At 46.3% G+C, this 18,415-nt stretch overlaps 1 protein-coding gene across 1 annotated transcript in view; it reads right to left on the bottom strand.

Annotated features, from left to right (window-relative positions):
• Positions 1 to 18,095, bottom strand: part of LOC140204491 (tubulin polyglutamylase ttll6-like) — a 59,094-nt gene extending 40,999 nt beyond the window's left edge. The window contains exons 1-3 of the mRNA XM_072271197.1: positions 18,012 to 18,095; positions 14,717 to 14,847; positions 6,578 to 6,734 (exon numbers count right to left, since the gene is read on the bottom strand). Coding sequence (XP_072127298.1) covers positions 6,578 to 6,734; positions 14,717 to 14,847; positions 18,012 to 18,032 — 309 coding nt within the window. The 5' untranslated portion in view covers positions 18,033 to 18,095. The remainder of the gene's footprint in view (positions 1 to 6,577; positions 6,735 to 14,716; positions 14,848 to 18,011) is intronic.
• Positions 18,096 to 18,415: the final 320 nt, after the last annotated feature.

Genomic DNA, 18,415 nt, shown 5'->3' with positions numbered 1-18,415 from the left:
TCAATTTGATCATGGACAAGGATAGATCTGGTCCTAGGGTTGAGGTTCTGAACTGGAAGAAGGCCAAATTTGAAGAAATGAGAAAGGATCTGAAAAGCACGGACTGGGACAGGTTGTTCTCTGGTAAAGATGTGATCGGTAGGTGGGAAGCCTTCAAAGGAGAAATTTTGAGTGTGCAGAATTTGTATGTTCCTGTCAGGATTAAAGGGAAAGTGAATAGGAATAAGGAACCTTGGTTCTCAAGGGATATTGCAACTCTGATAAAGAAGAAGAGGGAGTTGTATGAAATGTATAGGAAACAGGGAGTAAATCAGGTGCTTGAGGAGTATAAGAAGTGCAAGAAAATACTTAAGAAAGTAATCAGGAGGGCTAAAAGAAGACATGAGGTTGCCTTGGCAGTCAAAGTGAAGGATAATCCAAAGAGCTTTTACAGGTATATTAAGAGCAAAAGGATTGTAAGGGATAAAATTGGTCCTCTTGAAGATCAGCGTGGTCGGCTACGTGCGGAGCCAAAGGAAATGGGGGAGATCTTAAATAGGTTTTTTGCATCTGTATTTACTAAGGAAACTCGCATAAAGTCTATGGAATTAAGGGAATCAAGTAGTGAGATCATGGAAACTGTACAGATTGAAAGTAAGGAGGTGCTTGTTGTCTTGAGGAAAATTGAAGTGGATAAATCCCCGGGACCTGACAGGGTGTTCCCTCGGACCTTGAAGGAGACTAGTGTTGAAATTGCGGGGGCCCTGGCAGAAATATTTAAAATGTCGCTGTCTACGGGTGAGGTGCCGGAGAATTGGAGAGTGGCTCATGTTGTTCCGTTGTTTAAAAAAGGATCGAAAAGTAATCCAGGAAATTATCGGCCGGTAAGTTTAACGTAGGTAGTAGGTAAGTTATTGGAGGGAGTACTAAGAGACAGAATCTACAAGCATTTGGATAGACAAGGACTTATTAGGGAGAGTCAACATGGCTTTGTGTATGGTAGGTCATGTTTGACCAATCTGTTGGAGTTTTTCGAGGAGGTTACCAGGAGAGTGGATGAAGGGAAACATAGAAACATAGAAAATAGGTACAGGAGTAGGCCATTCGGCCCTTCGAGCCTGCACCGCCATTTATTATGATCATGGCTGATCATCCAACTCAGAACCCCGCCCCAGCCTTCCCTCCATACCCCCTGATCCCCGTAGCCACAAGGGCCATATCTAACTCCCTCTTAAATATAGCCAATGTACTGGCCTCAACTGCTTCCTGTGGCAGAGAATTCCACAGATTCACCACTCTCTGTGTGAAGAAGTTTTTCCTAATCTCTGTCCTAAAAGGCTTCCCCTTTATCCTCAAACTGTGACCCCTTGTTCTGGACTTCCCCAACATCGGGAACAATCTTCCTGCATCTAGCCTGTCCAATCCCTTTAGGATTTTATACGTTTCAATCAGATCCCCCCTCAATCTTCTAAATTCCAACGAGTATAAGCCCAGTTCATGCAGTCTTTCTTCATATGAAAGTCCTGCCATCCCAGGAATCAATCTGGTGAACCTTCTTTGTACTCCCTCTATGGCAAGGATGTCTTTCCTCAGATTAGGGGACCAAAACTGCACACAATACTCCAGGTGTGGTCTCACCAAGGCCTTGTACAACTGCAGTAGTACCTCCCTGCTCCTGTACTCGAATCCTCTAGCTATAAATGCCAGCATACCATTCGCCTTTTTCACCGCCTGCTGTACCTGCATGCCCTCTTTCAATGACTGGTGTATAATGACACCCAGGTCTCGTTGCACCTCCCCTTTTCCTAATCGGCCACCACTCAGATAATAATCTGTTTTCCTATTTTTGCCACCAAAGTGGATAACTTCACATTTATCCACACTAAATTGCATCTGCCATGAATTTGCCCACTCACCCAACCTATCCAAGTCACCCTGCATTCTCTTAGCATCCTCCTCACAGCTAACACTGCCACCCAGCTTCGTGTCATCCGCAAACTTGGAGATGCTGCATTTAATTCCCTCATCCAAGTCATTAATATATATTGTAAACAACTGGGGTCCCAGCACTGAGCCTTGCGGTACCCCACTAGTCACCGCCTGCCATTCTGAAAAGGTCCCGTTTATTCCCACTCTTTGCTTCCTGTCTGCTAACCAATTCTCCATCCACATCAATACCTTACCCCCAATACCGTGTGCTTTAAGTTTGCACACTAATCTCCTGTGTGGGACCTTGTCAAAAGCATTTTGAAAATCCAAATATACCACATCCACTGGTTCTCCCCTATCCACTCTACTAGTTACATCCTCAAAAAATTCTATGAGATTCGTCAGACATGATTTTCCTTTCACAAATCCATGCTGACTTTGTCCGATGATTTCACCGCTTTCCAAATGTGCTGTTATCACATCTTTGATAACTGACTCCAGCAGTTTCCCCACCACCGACGTTAGGCTAACCAGTTTATAATTCCCCGGTTTCTCTCTCCCTCCTTTTTTAAAAAGTGGGGTTACATTAGCCACCCTCCAATCCTCAGGAACTAGTCCAGAATCTAACGAGTTTTGAAACATTATCACTAATGCATCCACTATTTCTTGGGCTACTTCCTGAAGCACTCTGGGATGCAGACCATCTGGCCCTGGGGATTTATCTGCCTTCAATCCCTTCAATTTACCTAACACCACTTCCCTACTAACAAGCATTTCGCTCAGTTCCTCCATCTCACTGGACCCTCTGTCCCCTACTATTTCTGGAAGATTATTTATGTCCTCTTTAGTGAAGACAGAACCAAAGTAATTATTCAATTGGTCTGCCATGTCCTTGCTCCCCATAATCAATTCACCTGTTTCTGTCTGTAGGGGACCTACATTTGTCTTTACCAGTCTTTTCCTTTTAACATACCTATAAAAGCTTTTACAGTCAGTTTTTATGTTCCCTGCCAGCTTTCTCTCATAATCTTTTTTCCCCTTCCTAATTAAGCCCTTTGTCCTCCTCTGCTGAACTCTGAATTTCTCCCAGTCCTCAGGTGAGCCATTTTTTCTGGCTAATTTGTATGCTTCTTCTTTGGAATTGATACTATCCCTAATTTCTCTTGTCAGCCACGGGTGCACTACCTTCCTTGATTTATTCTTTTGCCAAACTGGGATGAACAATTGTTGTAGTTCATCCATGCAACCTTTAAATGCTTGCCATTGCATATCCACCGTCAATCCTTTAAGTGCACTTAAGGCAGTGGATATTGTCTACATGGAGTTCAGTAAGGCCTTTGACAAGGTCCCGCATGGGAGGTTAGTTAGGAAAATTCAGTCACTAGGTATACATGGAGAGGTGGTAAATTAGATTAGACATTGGCTCAATGGAAGAAGCCAAAGAGTGGTAGTAGAGAATTGCTTCTCCGAGTGGAGGCCTGTGACTAGTGGTGTGCCACAGGGATCAGTGCTGGGTCCATTGTTATTTGCCATCTTTATCAAAGATCTGGATGATAATGTGGTAAATTGGATCAGCAAATTTGCTGATGATACAAAGACTGGAGGTGTAGTAGACAGTGAGGAAGGTTTTCAGAGCCTGCAAAGGGACTTGGACCAGCTGGAAAAATGGGCTGAGAAATGGCAGAGTGAGTTTAATACAGACAAGTGTGAGGTATTGCACGTTGGAAGGACAAACCAACGTAGAACATACAGGGTTAATGGTAAGGCACTGAGGAGTGCAGTGGAACAGAGGGATCTGGGAATACAGATACAAAATTCCCTAAAAGTGGCGTCACAGGTAGATAGAGTCGTAAAGAGAGCTTTTGGTACATTGGCCTTTATTAATCAAAGCATTGAGTATAAGAGCTGAAATGTTATGATGAGGTTGTATAAGGCATTGGTGAGGCCGAATCTGGAGTGTTGTGTTCAGTTTTGATCACCAAATTACAGGAAGGATATAAATAAGGTTCAAAGAGTGCAGAGAAGGTTTACAAGGATGTTGCCAGGACTTGAGAAACTCAGTTACAGAGCAAGATTGAATAGGTTAGGACTTTATTCCCTGGAGCGTAGAAGAATGAAGGGAGATTTGACGGAGGTATATAAAATTATGATGGGTATAGATAAAGTGAATGCAAGCAGGCTTTTTCCACTGAGGCAAGGGGAGAAAGAAACCAGAGGACATGGGTTAAGGGTGAGGGGGGAAAAGTTTCAAGGGAACATTAGGGGGGGCTTCTTCACACAGAGAGTGGTGGGAGTATGGAATGTGCTGCCAGATGAGCTGGTAAATGCGGGTTCTTTTTTAACATTTAAGAATAAATTGGACAGATACGTGGATGGGAGGTGTATGGAGGGATATGGTCCGTGTGCAGGTCAGTGGGACTAGGCAGAAAATGGTTCGGCACAGCCAAGAAGGGCCAAAAGGCCTGTTTCTCTGCTGTAGTTTTCTATGGTTTTCCAATGCATAATCAGTTTAGCATGTGAAGTTGGCTCAACAATCAGAAAAGGGATTTGCTAATGGAAATTCCTGCCCACCCTATCCCTCAAGTCCTTATTCCATTCGTGAATTATGCCCCCCACTATCCCACTCAACCCACACATCTTCAAATCCCCCGATTTCCTTCTTACCCAAATTTCCACCATTCCCACCAGCCTATCATTCACAGTGACCGAATGCTGTGGATACCCGGTCCAAACACAAAATTACCACCAGGGCAGTAATAAAATTTCCATTATCTTGGTTGAGTAACGGGGTGGGATAGGTCTCCACCAAAGGAGATGTAAGGTCTGCAGGTCACCCTTGGGCAAGGTGTATCACCTGCTTAGCTCCTGGATCAGGGTCACGTGAAGCCGTGGAAGCAGGGGGTGGATGGTCGTATGAGCAGCCGGTGCAGTTCACAAGTCCTGGTTATGCGATCGCTGGTGTCAGGCAGACAATCTCTGAAGAGTATTGATAATGGCTGGGGGTCACCCACCCCTACCCAGAACAGGGCGATGGCAAACCACTTCGGTGGAAAAATTGGCCAAGAACTATCATGGTCACGGAAGGACTGCAATGTTCCGACAAGAACTGTCCTTCGTTATTCAAATAACAAGCCACGGGTAACAAAGGACATTAAGGACATCCTGAACGCTAAAAAGAGGGTGTTTAGAGATGGATATAGTGAGGAGCTCAGGGCAATACAGAGGGACCTGAAAGCCAGGATCAGGGAGGCTAAAGACAGGTATAGGAGGAAGCTTGAGTGGAAGCTCCAGCAGAACAACATGAGAGAGGTCTGGAGTGGGATGAGGACCATCACTGGGTTCCGGCAAACTAGCAACAGAGGAGCTGAAGGCAGTGTGGACAGGGCCAATGAACTTAACCTGTTCTTTAACAGATTTGACATTGTGGCCCCTGCCCATCCTCCACATGAGTCACTTGTTGTCGGCCCGCAACCAACACATATTCCACTCTCCCCTCCTACCCCTCCTCACAGCCGCCCACTCTGCTCTCATGATGATACCCTTTCCCCACACGAAACCACCACAGTGGGCTTCACAGCTGCACAGGTGAGAAGACAGCTGAAACGTCTCAACCCAAGCAAGGCTGCAGGACCGGATGGTGTCAGTACCAGGGTGCTCAAAGCCTGTGCCCCTCAGCTATATGGAGTACTTCGCCACGTCTTCAACCTGAGCCTGAGGCTCCGGAGGGTTCCTGTGCTGTGGAAGACATCCTGCCTCGTCCCTGTGCTGAAGACGTTGCACCCCAGCGGCCTCAATGACTACAGACCGGTGGCATTGACCTCCCACATCATGAAGACCCTGGAGAGACTTGTTCTGGAGCTGCTCCGGCCTATGGTCAGGCCACACTTAGATCCCCTCCAGTTCGCCTACCAGCCCCGACTAGGAGATGAGGATGCCATCGTCTACCTGCTGAACCATGTCTACGCCCACCTGGACAAGCCAGCGAGCACTGTGAGGGTCATGCTTTTTGACTTCTCCAGTGCGTTCAACACCATCCGCCCTGCTCTGCTGGGGGAGAAGCTGACAGCGATGCAGGTGGATGCTTTCCTGGTGTCATGGATTCTTGCCTACCTGACTGGCAGACCACAGTACGTGTGCTTGCAACACTGTGTGTCCGACAGAGTGATCAGCAGCACTGGGGCTCCACAGAGGACTGTCTTGTCTCCCTTTCTCTTCACCATTTACACCTTGGACTTCAACTACTGCACAGAGTCTTGTCATCTTCAAAAGTTTTCTGATGACTCTGCCATAGTTGGATGCATCAGCAAGGGAGATGAGGCTGAGTACAGGGCTACAGTAGGAAACTGTGTCACATGGTGTGAGCAGAATTACCTGCAGCTTACTGTGAAAAAGATTAAGGAGCTGGTGGTAGACCTGAGGAGAGCTGAGCTCGATTGGTGAGACCAGGTGAGGAGAAAGGTGGGTGGGGACGGGGCAGGAGATGAAGTAAGAAGCTGGGAGGTGATAGGTGGAAGAAGCAAGGGGCTGAAGAAGGAGGAATCTGATAGGAGGGGACAGTGGACTGTGGGAGAAAGGGAAGGAGGAGGAGAAGAGAAGGGGCAAGAGGGAAACCAGAATGCAGATAAAGAGTTAACGTTCTAGGCAGAGAGTCATGAGTGCAGTAAAGTACCTTCGGAATGTAGATCTGGCAGATCACGTCCTTCCCGGACTGCGTATCTCTGATGTCCTGGGTCAAAAAGATGTCACGCCAGTCATATTCAGGATTTGGCTTGCAGATGAAGGTCTCGGGTTTCCCGGCTTTATAGTAGGCCGCAAAATCAAGATATCTGCAGCGAGAAGCACTCATTAGTACTGAGAGAAGAAGGTCATAAGGTCTTTAAGTTCAAGGTTGAGCTCAAGTTTAATTCTCATCTGGCCGTACACATGTATGCTGCTAGATGAAACAGCATTTCTCTGGGGCCAAAGTTGCAAAGCACAAGCACACAAAGACACACATAGTACATACAGTTATGATAGGACATACAGTCACCAAAAATTATAGCACAGGCCTGAAGTTTGATGGTGTGCTTGGGATGTTTACCTGGAGGCAGGAATAAGCATGCAGCAGTTCCTCAACTTGCCCCGGTTCAGCAGGCGAGGGCAAATGAGCTTGTCTCGTGCTGGGTCCGCCGCAAGCAATCAAGCTTGTATTCCATGGAGTGGACACTAGAGGACAGCACCGACAGGAGCAACCAGCCACCCCAGACCAGCACGGATTCCAGCACGCCCGCTGCACCCCTGTTCTCTTCCACACTACTCAACTCCAGCCATCACTACTGTCTACTGTGGTTTACGTTTCTGTAAACCCTCCATCAACCAGATTTGCTGATTTCACTGTTAAAAGTTCAGATTCATAGATACGTCACAGGTACGTCAAAACATACAGTGAAATGTGTCATTTGCATTGGCAAAACAAAGGATCAGCAGGGACAAATATCAACACACATTCTGGCAAAAATGGGTGAGATTTGACAGGTTAAACTCTCCTTTAAGATCATCTTTAAACAAACCAGCTTTGGGGCATAAAACAATGATAAACATCATGCCAACTCTATGCGTTGATTATACAACCTTATTTTTTTACAGACCACAATTCAGATCAGATCAGGTTCATTTACTTATCGGAGGTGCACTGAAACAGACAGTGAAACATGCCACTTGTGTTAACAGACAACACAACCAAAGTGTGCTGGGGGGCAGCACATTCCGGTGACAACGTAGCATGCCCACGATGTTCAGCAGAGCAACACAAGCAACAAAACATGGCAAATTTGGAGTATTCTGTGCAGTTTCGGTCACCTACAAACGTACAGGAAAGTCGTAAGTACGGTTGAAACAATACGGAGAAAATTTACAAGGATGCTGCCGGGTCTGGGAGATAGATTGGAGGAGTTACAAGGAACGGCTCAGTAGGTCAGGAATTTATTCCTTGGAATGCGGAAGAATGAGAGGTACACAAAATTATGAGGGGTAGAGATAGGGTAAAAGCAAGCAGGCTTTTTCTACTGAGGTTAGGAGGGAGTGCAACCAGAGGTCACAGGTTAAAGGTGAAAGCTGAAAAGTTTAACAGGAACCTGAAGGGAAGCTTCTTCACCCAGAGGGTGGTGAGAGTGTGGAACGAGCTGCCAGCGCAAGTGGTGCCTGCAAGCTCGATTTCAATGTTTAAGAGAAGTTTGGATAGGTACATGGATGGTAGGAAGTATGAAGAGCTGTTGTCCCGGTGCAGCCAATGGGACTAGGCTGTTTAAATGGTTCAGCATGGACTAGATGGGCCAAAGAGCCTGTTTCTGTGCTGTACTTTTCTATGACTCTGTAAAGCTCCTTTCTCACTCTGCCACTCACCCATCCACTCATACATTCAGACAGGCCTCCAGTCCTTAGCCCCGAAACCTTATGTTTCTATCCTGCACCCCAGACAAAACAACCCTCTAGAAATCGTGGACGCATTGGTAATTATTTTCCAATGTTCTATAGATTCAGGATCAGTTCCTGAGGACTGGAGGGTAGCTAATGTTATCCCACTTTTTAAGAAAGGAGGGAGAGAGAAAACAGGGAATTATAGACCAGTTAGCCTGACATCAGTGCTGGGGAAGATGCTGGAGTCAATTATAACGGATGAAATAGTGGCACATTTGGATAGCAGAAACAGGATCAGTCCAAGACAGCATGGATTTATGAAGGGGAAATCATGCTTGACTATTCTTCTGGAATTTTTTGAGGATGTAACTATGAAAATGGACAAGGGAGAGCCAGTGGATGTAGTGTACCTGTACTTACAGAAAGCCTTTGATAAGGTCCCACATAGGAGATTAGTGGGCAAAATTAGAGCACCTGGTATTGGGGGTAGGGAACTGACAGGGATAGAAGATTGGCTGGCAGACAGGAAACAAAGAGTAGGGATTAATGGGTCCCTTTCAGAATGGCAGGCGGTGACTAGTGGAGTACTGCAAGGCTCGGTGCTGGGATCGCAGCTATTTACAATATACATTAATGATTTAGATGAAGGGATTAAAAGTAATGTTAGCAAATTTGCAGATGACACGAAGCTGGGTGGCAGTGTGAAATGTGTGTAGGATGTTGAGATAATGCAGGATGGACAGGTTGGTTGAGCAGGCAGATGCAGTTTAATGTGGATAAATGTGAGGTTATCCACTTTGGTGGCAAGAACAGGAAGGCAGATTTCTATTTGAATGGTGTCAAGTTAGGAAAAGGGGAAGTATAACAAGATCTAGGTGTCCTTGTTCATTAGTCACTGAAAGTAAGCATGCAGTGAAGAAAGCTAATGGCATGTTGGCCTTCATAACAAGGGGAGTTGAGTATAGGAGCAAAGAAGTCCTTCTGCAGTTGTACAGGGCCCTGGTGAGACCACACCTGGAGTACTGTGGACAGTTTTGGTCTCCAAATTTGAGGAAGTACATCCTTGCTATTGAGGGAATGCAGCGGAGGTTCACGAGGTTAATTCCTGGGATGCTGGGACTGTGATATGTTGAAAGATTGGAGCGACTGGGCTTGTATACACTGGAATTTAGAAGGACAGGGGATCTGATTGAAACATTTCAGATTATTAAGGGATTGGACACGCTAGAGGCAGGAAACATGTTTCCGATGTTGGGGCAGTTCAGAATCAGGGGCCACAATTTGAGAATAAGGGGTAGGCCATTTAGAACGGAGTTGACGAAAAACTTTTTCACCCAGAGAGTTGTGGATCTGTGGACTGCTCTGCCTCAGAAGGCAGTGGAGGCCAATTCTCTGGATGCTTTCAAGAAAGAGTTAGATAGAGCTCTTAATGATAGCGGAGTCAAGGGATATGGGGAGAAGGCAGGAACGGGGTACTGATTGTGGATGATCAGCCATGATCACAGTGAATGGCGGTGCTGGCTCGAAGGGCCGAATAGCCTACTCCTGCACCTATTGTCCATTGTCTATAACCCAAACTTGTCCAACCTTTATAAACTTTCCTCATCCTCCAGATAAAATAACCCAATTGCAGAGGAGAAGATGATGGCACGACACAGCGCGCTGCGGCCACTCCGGTGATGAATATCTGTTATCTGTCAAGTGGGGCGCCGTGCACAATTCTGATTTGATGGAGGCAGACGTGAGAGCACGGAGGAACATCTGGTGAAACTTCTGAAATGCCCGTTTCGCTGCCTCTGCTACTGTGTGATCTGAAATCTCCGGAGGGGTAGGCCCCAAATCCTCGGCATTGCTCGTTGCTTGGCGGCCGGGGCGGGGTCGAAGCACTCAGCAGAGATGGTGCTCGGTGTCGGAGGGCTGGTCAGAGGCTCAAAGTTTTCGGACGGACTCAGAGTCGGCTGTGGTCGGGTGCTTCCAGGATGCTGCATCGGCAAGTTTGCAACACTGGAGGCTCATGGTAGGGAGAGTCTCTCCCTTCTACTGTCTGCGTGAGATGTTGGGGCTATTGGGACTTTGAGACTTTTTTTTAAACCATGCCCATGGTCTGCTCTTTATCAAATTACGGTATTCCTTTGCACTATTGTAGCTATGTGTTATAATTATGTGGTTTGTGTCCCTTTTAGTCTTGGTCTGTCCTGTGTTTCTGTGATATTATGCTGGAGGCACATTGAATCATTTCTTAATGCATGCATTTCTAAATGACAATAAACATGGACTCAGTGTCCTCATAATCTAATCTCTTAATCTAATCTTGTCCAATGTTTATAAACTTCCATCGGCTTCCTGCACTCCCAAGAAAAAAATCCCAATCTTGTCCAACCTCAATGTAGAGACAAAGGAGATTTATACTCTCTCAGTCAGGCAGCATCCTGGCCAACCTTTTCTGCATCCTCTCTCAAGTGAGTCTCAGACCAAAGGGCACAGCCTCAAAATAGAGAGACGTCCATTTTCAACGGATACGAGAAAGAATTTCTCAGCTAGTCTTGTAGAGATTCCCATTCTGTGGTCGACGGATCCCTTGGTTAACGGTAGGGTTCAATGGCATAAAACAGGTTGGTAACTCCCGAGCTACCGCTAGAGTGGTGAATCAGCGGAGTTTGTTGCCACAGACAGCTGTGGAGGCCAAGTCCCTGTCTATGGTCTAGTTACCCGTCCTCAAAATCCAACCAAGTGTCCCCACGCCTGTGTAACTCGATGAGCCAAATGGCCTAATTCTGCACCTGTGTCTTATGGTCCTGCAGTCTTAGCCTCCGTATCCTTCCTGCAATAGGGTGACCAGACTGCAACAATACTCCAAATGGAGGCTGACTGAAGCTTTTTACAGCTGTGAAATGTTGTCTTTACTCGGGTACTGAGTGTACAACCAAGAAGGCAAAGACTTCTGTACACCCTCTTGACCACCCTACCTATCTGCATGGCCATTTGCAGGGAGTTATGAACTTGGACCCTTAGCTTTCCTTTCTACATCAAAGATCCATTCCCTCCGTACCTTGTTCAGCTCTCCTTCACTCACTGCTTTTAGTCAGGAGACATGGCTGAATTATATTTGCTGCTGATTGCAGAGACTTATTTTAAATTAACTCTCTTTTGTTGCTGTCAATTTAACTGGAGGCCACAAGTCCCACCGGGCCATCTCTTTGCCCAACAAGTCTCACCACGCCATCTCTTTGCCTAACAAGTCCCACCGGGCCATCCCTTTGCCTAACAAGTCCCACCACGCCATCCCTTTGCCCAACAAGTCCCACCACGCCATCCCTTTGCCTAACAAGTCCCACCGGGCCATCTCTTTGCCTAACAAGTCCCACCGGGCCATCCCTTTGCCTAACAAGTCCCACCGCGCCATCCCTTTGCCCAACAAGTCCCACCACACCATCCCTTTGCCTAACAAGTCCCACCGGGCCATCCCTTTGCCTAACAAGTCCCACCGCGCCATCCCTTTGCCTAACAAGTCCCACCACACCATCCCTTTGCCTCACAAGTCCCACCGCGCCACCTCTTTTCCTAATTTGTTGACTATTGAATGAGAACTTGCCTTTGACACCATAATTTTTTTAAGCAGGTGAGAGATGCAGTCATTATAACAATCATAGAAAACACAGAAACATAGAAAATAGGTGCAGCAGTAGGCCATTCGGCCCGTCGAGCCTGCACCACCATTCAGTATGATCATGGCTGATCATCCACCTCAGAACCCTGTACCAGCCTTCTCTCCATACCCCCTGATCCCTTTAGCCACAAGGGCCATATTTAACTCCCTCTTAAATATAGCCAATGAACTGGCCTCAACTGTTTCCTGTAGCAGAGAGTTCCACAGATTCACCACTCTCTGTGTGAAGAAGTTTTTCCTAATCTCGGTCCTAAAAGGCTTCCCCTTTATCCTCAAACTGTGACCCCTCGTTCTGGACTTCCCCAACATTGGGAACAATCTTCCTGCATCTAGCCTGTCCAATCCCTTTAGGATTTTATACGTTTCAATCAGATCCCCCCTCAATCTTCTAAATTCCAACGAGTATAAGCGTAGTTCATCCAGTCTTTCTTCATATGAAAGTCCTGCCATCCCAGGAATCAATCTGGTGAACCTTCTTTGTACTCCTTCTATAGCAAGGATGTCTTTCCTCAGATTAGGGGACCAAAACTGCACACAATACTCCAGGTGTGGTCTCACCAAGGCCTTGTACAACTGCAGTAGTACCTCCCTGCTCCGGTATTCGAATCCTCTTGCTATAAATGCCAGCATACCATTCGCCTTTTTCACCGCCTGCTGTACCTGCATGCCCACTTTCAATGACTGGTGTATAATGACACCCAGGTCTCGTTGCACCTCCCCTTTTCCTAATCGGCCACCATTCAGATAATAATCTGTTTTCTGTTTTTAACCATCAAAGTGGATAACTTCACATTTATCCACATTAAATTGCATCTGCCATGAATTTGTCCACTCACCTAACCTATCCAAGTCACCCTTCATCCTCTTAGCATCCTCCTCACAGCTAACACTGCCGCCCAGCTTCGTGTCATCCGCAAACTTGGAGGTGGATCATGTGGGTACTTTTGCCTTTGGGCAATGATGGGAGATTGGTCAGCTATATCTTATACACTGCATCCACATCACTGGAGAGCTGTATGATACAGATGTGAGAGGGGAGGGGAGGCGGCAGTGGAGGGAGGAGTGGGAGAGAGGACTCAGAGAGGGGAGTGGGAGGGGTGTTGGGGGGAGTGAAAGAGGGGATTGGGAGGTGTGTGTTGGAGGGCATGCATGGGGGATTGGGAGCAGGGGAGTGCAAGAGCAGAGTGGCAGGGGAGTGGGAGGAGTATTGGAAGAGGGGAGTGGGGATGAGTGGGAAGAGGAAGCAACAGAGGAAGTGACAGGGAGAGTATGAGGGGGCGATGGTGGGGACATGGAAGGAGAGACTGGTAATGGTCATTTAATATCTCTTTCCATTAGGTGTTAACTTAATGGACCCTTGCAACTTGAGTGTATGTTCAACAAAGATTGCTAAGATGAAATATGTTGAGGTTTTTTTTTTAAACGTATCTCATCTTCAGACCAAAGTGCATTAATGGAAGAGTTTATAGAGAGTCCATGCCAGGCAAAATCCTCCCCACCATTGAGTACACTTAACTGCCACAAGAAAACAGCATCCAACATCCACACCCATGCTCTTAGCTCATTGGACAAAGAGGTCCAAGCAGACTGGGGTCCCACACCATCAGGTTCAGGAACAGTAATTACCCCTAAACCATCAGCATGGATACCTTCACTCACCTCCACCCTCAACTCATTCTACAACTCTATGGACTCTTTTTCAAGAACTCTGCAACTTGGCACAATCCGTCTTCTTTTGCGCATTGGTTGTTTGTCAGTCTTTGTTATTTATAGTCTTTCACAAATTCTATCCTACTTGCAAGAAAACAAATTTCAAGGTCATATCATATATGTACCTTGATAATAAATTTACTTTGAACTTTAATCTTTGATGTAATAGAGATGGGAAAGTGGTGCTAAGTGTCATTGACGCAGTTCAAAGTACATTTATTATCAAAGTAGGTATACGACATCCAATCCTGAGAATCGTCTCCTTACAGGCAGCCACAGAACAATGAAACATAAAAGAACCCATTAAAAAAGTGAAGACTGCCAGACACCCAATGGGCAGAAACAAAATTAAATCGTGCCAACAATAAAAGTAAGCAAATAACTTTCAGAACTGAAGCTGACAGAAGTGAATGCACTGACATGAAGCCAGTCGTCACTGCAGCCAGTCCAGGAGCCTGTTCGTTGCAGGCCACGGCCTCAGTTCAGCGCACTGCTCAATAAACCTTGCCAAGCAGTGAGCTGAATACCAGCCCATTCATCACCTCCTGACCTTTTCAATCTGGCCCGGCACTTAAATCGTCCAAATCTCAGGTCGTTCCTCGCTCTTGTGACCCGGGCTCTGCCGGTTCGATGCACTCTCGGCTCTGTGCCTGAGACCACATATCACTGCATGTTTCGATGTACTGTACATGTGACAAGTAAGGCTAATCTTTAATCTTTTCATAACTTATACACACACACACACACACACACTTTATGGTTCAGAGAGACCATACAGATTTTGGTTCACAACGTTGTCGCTGCTTCTACTGTTTGCATGATTTGTGCTTTTTCCCTTTCTCCGCGCATCAGGTGTTGGCCTTTAGTTTTAATTGGGTTCTTTTGGATTTCTTCCTTTGCAACTGCTGACAAGCAAGGAGATCTCAGGGTTGCATAATTTACATATTCTTTGATAATAAATGTACTTTGAAAGTTTGAAACACACACACGCATGAACAGAGCCCCACTCCATTTCGAGGTGGTCTTTAAACTTACTCAGATGGTAAACGCCAGCTTTTTGGGAAGATGTTGTAATCTTCTGGGTATTGCCTTAGCATGCGATTTAAGTTCATGACCAGCAAATCCTTCATACAGATTCCGTTCATCCCAAGAAAGTAATTCATTTTCTGTGTGAGGAAAAGAAGTATCAATCCATGCAGACGGTATACCAGTATGACGTGGCATACGTTCAGTGACCATTTTACTAGGTGCTCCTGCTCCTTAATATAAAATATCTCATCAGCCAAGCATGTGGCAGAAACTCAATGCATAAAAACATGCAGACATGGTCAAGAAGTTCAGTCATTGTTCAGACCAAACATCAGAATAGAGGGGGAAGAATTTGTGATCTAAGTGACTTTGACCGTGGAATGATTGCCGGTGACAGACGGTGGTTTGAGTATGTCAGAAACTGCTGACCTCCTGTGATTTTCATGCACATACCAAGAATCAGTGAAAAGCTTGTCTTGCCTACTGTTCACACAGATCAGTACAATGAGGCAGAACAGGGTAAAATAATCAAAGTACAGAATAAAGTGTAAAAGCTGCCCAGAAAATGCAGCACAGGTAAATGGCAAAATGCAAGATCATAATGAGGAAGAGTACTGTACAAAAGTCTTAGGAGCACATCTAAAGATCAAGGGTGCACAGTACTGTAGTGATTTTATGTACTGCTGCCACAAAAGAAATCTAATTTCATGACATGTGTGAGCGATGATAAATCTGATTTTGATACGGGTGTCTATTGCGGACTGAGTGGGAAGTGGGGCAGGGAGAGGGGAATGAATCATGGTTGGAAAAAGGGAAAGGGAGGGGGAGGCACCAGAGAGACATCCTGTAATGATTAATAAACCAATTTTTGGAATCAAGTGACCTTGCCTGGTGTCTCAGGGCTGGGTGTGTCTGCACCCCCCCACCCCTGGCACTCCTTCTCTGCCACCTGTCCCACACGCCTCCTGGGGTGCTCCACCCTCGCCATTCCCAAAATCCTTTGTTCCCGCCGGAGTTACAAACTCGCTTTCTGCTCCACGATGACAAATACAGTACTGTGTGCACATCATAACCACTATGTCATATGACGTGGGCAATCACGGTCTGCTGACCGTGAATGTTCTCAGCAAATGTTATCTACAGAAGTGGTCTGCCATCGCCTTCTTCTGGGTATTGTCTTTACAAGATGGTAGGGATGGATTCTCAATATTCCTGGATTTCAGTGCTTTAAAAGGGATAGAGAGGGGGGAAAGGGGAGGAGGGGTGGCAGTACTGGTCAGGGATACTATTACAGCTACAGAAAGGGTGTGTAATGTAGCCGGATCCTCTTTTGAGTCAGTATGGGTAGAAGTCAGGAACAGGAAGGGAGTAGTTACTCTATTGAGAGTATTCTATAGGTACCCTGGTATCAGCAGAAATACCGAGAAGCAGATTGGGAGGCAGATTTTGGAAATGTGCAAAAATAACAGGGTTGTTGTCATGGGTGACTTTAACTTCCCTAATATTGATTGGCACCTGATTAGTTCCAATGGTTTAGACGGGGCAGAGTTTGTTAAGTATGTCCAGCATGGATTCCCGTCACAATATGTTGACAGGCTGACTAGGGGGAATGCCATACTAGATCTAGTATTCGGTAACGAACCAGGTCAGGTCACAGATCTCTCAGTGGGTGAGCATCTGGAGGACAGTGACCACCGCTCCCTGGCCTTTGACATTATCATGGAAAAGGATAGAATCAGAGAGGACAGGAAAAATTTTAATTAGGGAAGGGCAAATTATGAGGCTATAAGGCTAGAACTTGCGGGTGTGAATTGGGATGATGATTTTGCAGGGAAATGTATTATGGACATGTGGTCGATGTTTAGGGATCTCTTGCTGGATGTTAGGGATAAATTTGTCCCGGTGAGGAAGATAAAGAATGATCGGCTGAAGGAACCATGGGTGACAAGTGAGGTGGAAAATCTAGTCAGGTGGAAGAAGGCGGCATACATGGTCTAGGAAGCAAGGATCAGATGGATCTATTGAGGAATATAGGGTAACAAGAAAGGAGCTTAAGAAGGGGCTGAGGAGAGCAAGAAGGGAGCATGAGAAGGCTTTGGCGAGTAGGGTAAAGGAAAACCCAGGCATTCTTCAATAATGTGAAGAACAAAATGATGAAAGGAATGAAGGTAGGACCTATTAGAGATAAAGGTGGGAAGATGTGCCTGGAGGTTGTGGAAGTGAGCGAGGTCCTCAATGAATACTTCTCTTCGGTATTTACCAATGAGAGGGAACTTGATGAAGGTGGGGACAATATGAGTTGCCTCACAGGTAGATAGGGTAGTTAAGAAAGCTTATGGGGTGTTAGCTTTCATAAGTCGAGGGACAGAGTTTAAGAGTTGCGAGGTAATGATGCAGCTCTATAAAACCCTGCTCAGGCCACACTTGGAGTACTGTGTCCAGTTCTGGTCGTCTCACTTTAGGAAGGATGTGGAAGCATTGGAAAGGGTACAGAGGAGATTTAACAGGATGGGGCCTGGTTTAGAGAGTATGGATTATGATCAGAGATTAAGGGAAATAGGGCTTTACTCTTTGGAGAGACGGAGGATGACAGGAGACATGATAGAGGTATACAAGATATTAAGACGAATAGATAGAGTGGACAGCCAGCGTCTCTTCCCCAGGGCACCACTGCTCAGTACAAGAGGACATGGTTTTAAGGTAAGGGGTGGGAAGTTCAAGGGGGATATTACAGAAAGGTTTTTTATTCAGAGAGTGGTTGGTGCGTGGAATGCACTGCTTGAGTCAGTAGTGGAGGCAGATACACTGGTGGAATTTAAGAGACTGCTAGACAGGGAGATGGAGGAATTTAAGGTGGTGGGGTTATATGGGAGGAAGGGTTTAAGGGTTGGCACAACATTGTGGGCCGAAGGGCCTGTACTGTGCTGTACTATTCTATGTTCTATGGTTAATCCCCACCCCCTCGCCCACCAAACCATTGTCAATACTCTTCGGAGATTGTTTGCCTGGCGTCAGTGGTTATATCACCAGGACTTTTGATCTGCACTGGCTGCTCATACGACCATCCACCAGCTGCCCCCATGGCTTCACGTGACCCTGATCAGTGGTGGGGGGGGGGGTCTAACCAGGTGCTACACCTTGCCCAAGGCTGACATGCAGGCTAGTGGAGGGAAGGAATGCCTTGTAACTACAGCATCAACATCATGAAATTTAAAAGCTGAGTGGAGTTTCACAATGGTGCAGTTTCTGGGGGCGGGGGCGGAATGGGAGCTTCTCATTGGCTCTTCCGTGGGTCAATTACCTGGTACCGCTTTAGTGACATGGCTTTATCCCGTGACACGAAATTGTCCGACCACAGCAATGTCCGTTGCTCATCTTCGCCGACCTCTTTCAACCCAAAGAGTGCGGCTGCACGGCAAACTGCGAAAGAAATAATGCCAGTTCAGTTTGTGATTGTAGACTGGAGACCAGTAGATTGCCGCCGTCGCAGGAGGAAGGAAGGAAGGTGGGGGACTGGAGAATGGAGAAACACCGGAGCAACAATTGCAGGAATGGGGAGGGTCTTCATAAACACGAGAGGCTCTGCAGAAGCTGGAAACCCAGACAACACATGCAAACTGTCGGAGGAACACAGCAGGTCAGGCAGCATCTAAGGTATTGAATACACAGTCGATGTTTCAAGCCGAAAACCCTTTTCAGTCCTCA

The sequence above is a fragment of the Mobula birostris genome, chromosome 10 (assembly GCF_030028105.1).
Source record: "Mobula birostris isolate sMobBir1 chromosome 10, sMobBir1.hap1, whole genome shotgun sequence".
Taxonomy (NCBI): domain Eukaryota; kingdom Metazoa; phylum Chordata; class Chondrichthyes; order Myliobatiformes; family Myliobatidae; genus Mobula; species Mobula birostris.
This window is presented reverse-complemented; position numbering and strand designations above follow the sequence as displayed.